General features: G+C 34.7%; 2 protein-coding genes across 2 annotated transcripts; one reads left to right on the plus strand and one right to left on the minus strand.

Annotated features, from left to right (window-relative positions):
* Positions 1–2,177: 2,177 nt before the first annotated feature.
* LOC100244537 (protein NUCLEAR FUSION DEFECTIVE 4) lies at positions 2,178–6,539 on the plus strand. The gene is made up of 3 exons (XM_002270701.5): positions 2,178–2,841; positions 4,581–5,512; positions 5,612–6,539. Exons 1-3 carry the CDS (start codon positions 2,506–2,508, stop codon positions 6,117–6,119), a joined length of 1,776 nt encoding a protein of 591 aa, XP_002270737.1. The 5' UTR covers positions 2,178–2,505; the 3' UTR covers positions 6,120–6,539.
* A 198-nt stretch (positions 6,540–6,737) lies between these two features.
* Positions 6,738–7,860, minus strand: LOC100266922 (peroxidase 55). The gene is given in 3 exon segments (XM_059742729.1): positions 6,738–6,993; positions 6,995–7,416; positions 7,498–7,860. Coding segments are annotated over 3 exon segments (933 nt in total). The 3' UTR covers positions 6,738–6,845.
* Between the last annotated feature and the right edge of the window lie 1,580 nt (positions 7,861–9,440).

The following is a 9,440-nucleotide window of genomic DNA, read 5'->3' on the forward strand; positions in this document are numbered from 1 at the left end:
GTCATATTTGGTTAGTTGAATATAGTATGAGAAATGATAAGGGGACGACACATCATATCTTATGTTTAGTTGATAATGGTATAAAAGAAGTTATTTTATTACTTATCCTATTTTATATTCAACTAACTATGAATGAAAAATAAATGATAAGATATATTATTCATCATTTTTTATATTTATTTTACATGAAAAATATATTATTCTTAAGCTAAGATACAAGACATATATATATATCTCATATTTCTTATTTTTTAAAATCAAAATTTATTATTTTTTTCTATTATTTATTTAATAAAATAAAAAAACTGATTAAAAATTAAAAATAATACTTATTTTTATATATTAAATAACATAATATAAAAAAATTATTTATAAATTATAAATATTTATTTTAAACAAATGTCAAACATTAAAAAATAATATTTGTTTTATTTCATTTTGTTATATATTTTACAAATTAAATATAAGGGTAACATAACATAAATAATGATTTTAAGAGCCATTTATTTAAAAAAAATTAATATGTGCAAAATCTTTTTCCCTTAAATTTCAAAATTTTATCTTTTGCTTGCTATAATACAAGTGGAAAATTTTCTCATTCAAGATAAGTTAATCAATTCAAAGTCTCCACTAAACTTTTTTTTTCTTTTCAATTTAGCGTATACATGAAAACTTTTGATCTAGACAAATTTGGTAATACAAATGAAACACGTTTTTATTTTATTTTATTTTTTTTCTTTTTCTTTTCCTTTTTTTTAAAAGTGGGGTTCATTGATTTTGATGGGAAAGAGAGAGAAAGAAAAGGATTGTATGTGTGACATTTCAAAGATTCTCTGAATTGATATGATTAGTAAGAGAGAATGCTATCACGTTAACAATAGTGAGAGGTTTCTTTTGTACGAAATATTGGAAGTTTACAAAATATATTGAATTTTATAAAAATAAAAAAATAAAAAAACCTAAAGAAAATTAAAAAAAAAAGATTGGAAGGAAAGCATTTTTAAAAAAATAATTTTATATGAAATTTTAATAAAGAATAAAACATTATTAATACATATATTAATAATTTATTATGAATAGAAAATTTATGAATTTTTTTATGATCTATATTTAAAATTGTATGGCATTTGTTTGGGTGTAATAATTAATAGGTTATATTTGGATCCCATCAAAAAATTAAGAAAATAAAAAAATATTTTTTATATTTGATTTTATCATAAAAATATGAAAAAAAATGGAATATAGTTAAAATTAATGAAAATTTTATATATTTTAAATTATTTAATCTTAAAATATGAAAGAATTAAATAAGTGAAAAAAAAAAGAATTTATTGAAATTAAATCTATTTTTTACTTTTTTTTTTTTTTTTTTTTTTGACATTTTCCCTCAAATTATGGACAACCAAACATATGCCAATAATTAGAATAAATTTTAAAAAATAAATTATGGAACATCTCCAAAATGATAAGAGGGAAAAGGATAGAAGTTGACAACACGTTTGGATGAAAAAGAAAAATGGAAATAATTATGTTTTGTACTAGAAGTGTTTGAATGTGTTTCTCTTTGGGTATTTTCTCAAAAGCAAATGCAGTGAAAAAGAAAAAAAAATTTAGTTTGAAAATATTTAATAACTTTTAATTAAAAATAATTTTTGAAAATTTGTTGATAACTTTTCCATTATACCATACATGAGAATATACTAAAAATAATTATTTTTTATATTTGTATTTTCAAGTAAAACTTTATTTCTCTGAATGTAATTGATAACCATTTTTAAAAATTATTTCTAAAAACCTTTTTATTTTTTAGAAATATTTTTGAACACTTTACCAAATAAAACCTACATCCTTTATTTATTTTTAATCAAAATTAAAATATATTTTATTTTTTTAATAAATATGAATTATAGTTCTGTCTGCTTGAAAGAATTTTATAGAAAAAATAATTTTTTTTATTTAAATTATACATTTTTTGGATTTTTAAATTTAACCATGATGTGTTTAAAATAGAAAAAAATTGTTACAATATGAACGAAATTTTATTTTGAGATAAAAAAGAAACTGAATAACAAATCATGGGTAGAAAGCTGCAGAAATCTACCTAAAAACAGCAGGCTTGTTTGGAACCATTGAATTCGTAAAGCCGTGTCTACTCTTTGGGCATTAATAAATGGAGGAGAATTTATCAAACAATGGCATTTCTGTAACTATTAGGAAATACCATGGGAGTTTTCATCCTCTCCAGTTTCATATAGGATACAGGCGACGATACTCCACGCCACCAACTCATCAGTCATCAGACTCATCACTGTCATCACTCTTCTCTCAGCCTTTCGCCCCACCTCTTTCTTTCTTTCTTTCTTTTTTTTTTTTTCCTTTCATAATTGAAAAAGTGACCAGAAAGCTTCCATAAAATATTCAGCTCTTTGGGTCTTTGAGCTTCTCAGATCTCTAAGCCTACTTGAGAGAAAGTTTACAAACAGGGGAACGGCTTGTTTGGATGAGATGATTCGATTACCAGAGAGGTTTAGAGCGTTTTTAAACAACAGATGGCTGGTATTTGTGGCCGCAATGTGGATACAGTCGTGTGCCGGAATTGGGTACTTGTTTGGGAGTTTATCGCCGGTGATGAAGAGCTCTCTCAATTACAATCAGAGGCAGATTGCAAAGTTGGGTGTGGCTAAGGATATTGGAGACAGTATTGGGTTTTGGATTGGGAGCCTGTGTGAGATTTTGCCTCTGTGGGCTGTTCTGCTCGTTGGTGCTTTGCAGAATTTTATTGGGTATGGGTGGGTTTGGTTGATTGTCACTCATCGAGTTCCAACACTGCCTTTGTGGGCTGTGAGTATCGTTTATCAAATACTTTTCCCTTTTCTCTCCCTTTTCGATTTCACGTGATCCATCGCCTAAAGTAGCTGTGCTTTTTTGTTTCTTCTTTCTTTTGGTTTTTGTTTGATGTCTGTTTTCTTCTAGTTACACATAATGATCTGGGTCTTTTTGTTAAACTTTGCAAGATGCACTGAGTATCTCAAACTAAGTTCAAATGATCACTCTTTAGATTTCTGGAGCACAGTTCAATCCTTTTTTTGTTTGATAGAGCAGTGCTCAGTTTAATTTGTCAATCGGATATTCTCTTGCAAGAATAATTGTTATTCTCTACTTTTCGGAAAAGTTTCTGGATTTTAGCATCCAGAGTCCTGCAATTGATAGTGGGTTGTTTTATTGTATTACCCTTCTGCATATTCTGTTTTTCTTTTACTTTTCCTTTGTTCTTTACCTATAGGGATCCTTTTAAGATTCTGGAATTGATTTTAGCTGCATTATTTCCTTGATTGAGCAAAGGAGTTAATTTTATTATTTTTGATATTCAGTCTTCTTTAGATTAAATTTTTGAAATCTTATTTACTTTCCAAATTTGAGTAGGGGTTTCTGTTTTATTTTATTTTATTTTTCTAATTTTGCTTTATATCGTAGTTGGTCCTTTCCATTTGAGTTGAGACTTGCATTTCTGCTGGTGAAACAGCATTATCCTTCTGTGCATGATAAGAAATTACATTGAAGATGGTTAATAAATAAATTTGGCAGATATTTATGCTTCAGATATCCAACAATCTAAGGGCTAAGGTGCTTGTGATTGATTTCAGATGGATGAATTGGTTGTTCTACTGGGCTCCACTACTCCCTTGGGATTGGTCATGAATCACATTTCAAAGATCTAAGGGCAATCCATTTCACAAGATCTTTGATGCTTTTGACAATGTGGTTGAGAAGTTTGGCTTTGCAAATGATCTGATACATGAATCAAATTTTACCTTTGAAATGTTTGTGTCATCGTTTTTTTTCTCATTACAGTTCTGGAGTCAGATATTTGTTCCTTGTGTTTTGTATTGCTCTCCAAAGTACAACCTTTTTTGTTTTCACTAAACTTCAAATTATGTTCTAATTTTTGGTTTACATGGATTGCCCTAGTGAGCTATATGTCCCTTTACTCCTTTATCGGTATATTTGCTTCTTCAAATTATGCATTTACCCTGGCTTTTATTTCACCAGAATTTACCAATACAATCAGTACAATAAGATAATAGTGAAATATACTTAAAATTCAGCACTAACATATTATGATTGAAATATATTAGCCCTAGTGTACATTGTTTGCTTTTGGGTTAGATTGATAGCCTAACATGGTATTAGAGCTTTGATTAATTAAAGGTCTCGAGTTTGAGTCTCTATGTTTGTTTATTCCCACACCTGTTTATTTGCAATTCGTAATATGTGATTTGCTTCTCCATGTGTGGGTATGAGGCCCAGTAAACCAACTCTCAATGCAATTTATTATATGGTTCCAACTTGTCTTATTTTGGGCATTAATCATTGGCTGAGCTGTAGTTATCATATGAGTCATGCACTGAAAAGCTTCTGAAACTTTGTGTTCCAGACAATGTTAGATTTAAGCTGGTCAAATGGATCCTTAAGTTGAAAGTAATATGCTAAATTTGACTACTTGTAGCCTTATGAGGAGACTTTTTAATCTTGCATCCCTTCTTGCTGTGGTTAAATTGTTAATGGATATCAAAATGCAGATATGCATTCTTATATTTGTGGGAACAAATGGTGAGACCTACTTCAATACGGTGGATCTGGTTTCCTGTGTGCAAAATTTCCCAAAGAGCCGGGGGCCTGTGGTTGGAATATTAAAAGGCTTTGCTGGGTTGAGTGGCGCCATTTTGACACAGATATATACCATGATCCATTCCCCTGATCACGCATCCCTCGTATTCATGGTTGCAGTGGGTCCAATAATGGTAGTTTTTGCCCTAATGTTCATTGTTAGGCCTGTTGGAGGTCACAGACAAGTCCGGCCAACTGATGACTTAAGTTTCACATTCATCTATGGTGTCTGCCTCCTTTTGGCTGCTTATTTGATGGGGGTCATGCTTGTCCAAGATCTAGTTCACTTAAGCCACACAGTGGTCACAATTTTTACAGCAATTTTGTTTGTCCTCATTTTAGCACCAATTGTGATTCCTGTGTCACTGAGTTTTTTCTCAGAGCCAAAAGCTCCTGAAGCAGAGGCTCTTCTAACAGAGCCACAGAAAGACGAACCTGGCAAGTCCGAACAGGATGCAACTGAGGTTATATTTAGTGAGGTGGAAGATGAGAAGCCTAAGGAAGTAGACTTGCTTCCAGCATCAGAAAGGCAAAAACGAATTGCCCATTTGCAAGCAAAACTGTTCCAAGCAGCTGCAGAAGGAGCTGTGAGGGTCAAGAGGAGGAGGGGGCCGCATAGAGGGGAGGACTTTACCCTGATGCAGGCTTTGATTAAGGCAGACTTTTGGCTTATCTTTTTCTCACTTCTTTTGGGTTCTGGATCTGGTTTGACAGTGATTGATAATTTGGGACAGATGAGCCAGTCTTTAGGATATCATAATACACATATATTTGTATCCATGATCAGCATTTGGAATTTTCTTGGTCGAATTGGTGGAGGTTACTTCTCTGAGATGATAGTCAGGTACAAACTTGCTTCATTTCCCACTGGGTTTCCAGATTTGATTTTGATTTTGGTTTGTGCTCATTTTTCTTATCTGATCTTGTGATGCTTGTTGAGTAGGGACCATGCTTACCCACGGCCAGTGGCCATGGCAGCGGCCCAAGTTATAATGGCACTCGGACACTTATTCTTTGCTATGGGATGGCCTGGGGCAATGCACATTGGTACTCTATTGATTGGGCTTGGTTATGGGGCCCACTGGGCAATTGTGCCGGCTGCTGCCTCTGAGTTGTTTGGCTTGAAGAACTTTGGGGCTTTATACAATTTTCTCACGCTTGCAAACCCTGCAGGTTCACTAGTGTTTTCTGGTGTCATTGCTAGCAGTATATATGATCGTGAAGCGGAGAAACAAGCTCATCACCACCATCACCTGCAGCAGAACGTAGGATCGATTTTCTCTGGCATGCTTAGTATGGATGACCCTCCAAAATGTGAAGGTTCCATATGCTTCTTTCTCACTTCTATGATAATGTCTGGTCTCTGCATTATAGCAGTTGTTTTAAGCATGGTACTTGTACATCGGACAAAGATTGTCTATGCCAACCTCTATGGAAAATCACGTACTTGACTCATGGCAAGAGTAGCAAAAGGTGCATTGTGAGTAGAGTGTTTGTCCAATTTATGTCAATGTTTTGTATACTTCATTCCGAGCTCGTGGAGAAGTTGCTGATTTTTAACCTATGTTTCTGAAAGCTAAGCAATTCTCCAGAACACGGGACTCCAGAGGGGGAAGCAGATGGAATTTAGACACTGCTTTTTTCGGGTGTTCCACAATGTTTGCTATAATGTATTGGAGTCACATGGTTCTATTTTGTATGTTGAGGTGTTGTGTATTTCTTTTCATTCTAGTTTGGACATTTATTTGGTGTGGAAGCATTAAATTTGTTTCCCTAAAAGTTCTTTCTTACGTCTGTTGTTGGGACTTTTTGAGGAGGATGTGCTTACTATTTTTCATTCATTATTGACACTGAATTTCTTAATTTGCTTATATTTTGAGAAAAGTTGCAGAACTTTTGTTGTAAATTAAGCATCAATTGGCAGGCTGTATGATCATTATGATTCTCTAGTTTGAGGATATCTAAACAACAGGCTGTAAAATATTGTCTTCCAAATCTATCTTACAACCTAAATTAAAAAAAGAAAAAGGGAAAAAATGAATTGCTAATCTTCAATGTTGTGGGTCTTATTATGAAGACTCTGAACATTTCAAGGATACAACAGAGTACATGCAGGGGATTTCAGGAAACTGGATAATGAGGAATTCGTTACGGAACTTGTTGCTGAGACATTGCCTTCATGAAGTGAAGGCTGTGCAACCCGTCCTAGTCTCTCCTTGGTCACCAGTTTTGACGCCAACTCTCCCAAGCTTCCTCATTGCAGTGATGAAAGCTACATTGAACTCACCTGGGCTGTTGGCAAAATCAGTGGCTGTATAGGCTGAGATGCAGGATCAGTGCCTCATCTGAAGTGAACAAACCCTTTCCTGCCACCAGATTCTGGTAATACACATTGTCAAATGTTCGTGAGGTTACAGGATCCATGTCAATTGCTATGCTGGGATCCACATTCTGAGGGCAAACTGACATTAGCTGCTTGGCGTAATCTCGGTCTAGAGAAGGGTCCACCGGGGAGGATGAGGAGAATGAGTAAAGGTGGTTGGCAAAGCGGCTGCAGTGGGAGAAGCCTAGAGTGTGTGCTCCAGACAATGCTATCATATCAAGCTGGCTAAGGTTGTGTCTCGCAAGCATGGAGTTGAGTTGGTCAAGATCAAAGGGAGGTTCTGGCAGGTTTCCACCAACCCGAGATGCTTGAGGGATGAGACCATCATGACAACCCAATTCTACACTGAATCAAGGGCTTCCAACCTGGGAGTTTTCAGAACGAGTTTTTGGTTAAAAAAAAAGTGAGACGATTCAATGACTGCTAATGAGGTCGTGCGTCCTTACCAGGGCTACAACATCTCTGGCAGCTAGAGCCAGAATATCTGCACAAGGGCCTATCTCTGGGCATGCTGCTTCTACTGCTTGCTTGGCTTTGAATACGGTGTCACAGGCACCGTCTCCTGCAAGGGAGTGATTATCTTTAGAATCCTTCTCCGCATCCCCATTTGGTGATGAAATCAGGACTGAGGCATCACATCCCTGCAAAGATAAGCACAGAAATCTGTTTGCAATGTTTGTTCCAAAACAATCAAATAAATAATCAATCAAGTCATGTTTGTTTCTAAGAATGACAAGAAAACAGATAACAGAAGGTAAAATAGAAACGTAAAAAGATACAAATCCGATCCCCCAAATATCTCCTTCCATGAATCTTCCTTCCTTGTTTGAACACCAACTTTCTTACTCTCTTAAATAAAAAATTATGAAAATGGATAAATTTCCCTTAGTTTCTATAATAATTAAGTGGATTGTGCCTGAAAAGTGAAAATAGAGGGTTTGAGATGTAAAACAGCTAACTGCAGCCATCTTGTCCAATTCAAAGGAGTAATCAATTTGCATGGAAACTCCCCTCTTTATATAATCAAGAGCTTTCATGCTAGAAACCCAAGTGTGTTTGTTCTTTATACTTAGAGGCGGGTTTTCTGTGTGACCGTATCTTCCATTGCAGAAAAACTAGTGTCCTATCTTTGTTTTTATCTCAGATTCTTAGTAAAAAGAGCATCTCTCTCTTTTCCCCCCTCATGTCCTGCTTGCTCATTTGGGCACCCCAATCACAATCCAAAGGACTTTGAATATAGGAAAAGACACCAGCCTGAGATGTTTTCATCACAGCAAAATGCAACACAGAAATAGAACAGATAGTTACTGCCCGCTATACCTCAACAAAGCAGTCATGGAAAAACAGTCGAAGACTGGCCGGGATTGTGTTGAACGTCTGGCTAACCTTGACGGATACCGATTGTTTCACCATAGCTTCCACGTTGGGACAACTCGAACTGTAAAAGTTCTCCGCCAATTGTCCCTCTCCCTTCCCAACCCACTAGACACAACCCCATCCCTGCCTTCATTTTTCTCTCCATTAACACACTCTATCTCTTCGTAGTCCATTTCTGGGGATTATATATATATATATAGTTCAGATGAAGAGAAGGAAGCAAGGAGACTAGAGACTTTGGGATTCTTCGTATAATTAGTCTAAGCCTTTGGTTTGCCATTCAAATGACCACATGCAGTTAAGCATATAAAGAAAGTTAAATTAAGCTTTTTTATTACTGGGTTCATTTCTTGTATTGGGATAAACACAACTTCCATTCAACGCCTGAATAACCTATGGCTCTTATTTCACCATTGTTTTTAGGATCAGGGATATTACTGGTTTCAGCTAGAAAATGAGAAGGAAAATGAAGATTCAAAAGGGGAGAAAAATTGCTCAGTTTTCATTCATTAAACTGTGTAAAAAACAGAGTACAAAAAAGGAGATATATATGAGTTCTAACTTTCTCTTGACCAACTATACAACTCAGCATATCTAAAAATGTAAAAAACAAAAAACACAAAGGGTAATTTGTTATGTAAGGACTGAGTTATTTACAAAGAATACCATGCTACTCTAATACTCTCTCTCGAGATGGAGAATGAATATTGTGAATTCCCATCTTGTAAAGAAGAAACTTGAACTAGTTTGAAAAAGTGGCTTGGTGAAAAGATCTGCAATCTGGTTTTGAGAAGAGACATGGAGTGTTTTGAGATAACTTGCTTGTATTTTTTCTCGGACAAGATGGCAATCTATCTCAATGTGCTTGGTCCGCTCGTGAAACACCGGATAGGCTGCAATGTGTAGAGCTACTTCATTATTACAATATAAAATTGTTGGTTGCTTGTGTTCAATGCCAAAGTCTCAAAGAAGAGATAATAACCACACAAGTTCACAAGTCATATTTGCCATT

This window comes from Vitis vinifera, chromosome 14 (assembly GCF_030704535.1).
Source record: "Vitis vinifera cultivar Pinot Noir 40024 chromosome 14, ASM3070453v1".
In the NCBI taxonomy this organism is placed as follows: domain Eukaryota; kingdom Viridiplantae; phylum Streptophyta; class Magnoliopsida; order Vitales; family Vitaceae; genus Vitis; species Vitis vinifera.

What these genes read in the sequence shown, in the direction of transcription:
- LOC100244537 (XM_002270701.5), top strand. Translation starts at nt 2,506, where the DNA reads ATGATTCGATTACCAGAGAGGTTTAGAGCGTTTTTAAACAACAGATGG. An exon ending in CAACACTGCCTTTGTGGGCT is followed by an intron (nt 2,842 to 4,580) that starts GTGAGTATCGTT and finishes ATCAAAATGCAG; the next exon opens with ATATGCATTCTTATATTTGT. An exon ending in TTCTCTGAGATGATAGTCAG is followed by an intron (nt 5,513 to 5,611) that starts GTACAAACTTGC and finishes CTTGTTGAGTAG; the next exon opens with GGACCATGCTTACCCACGGC.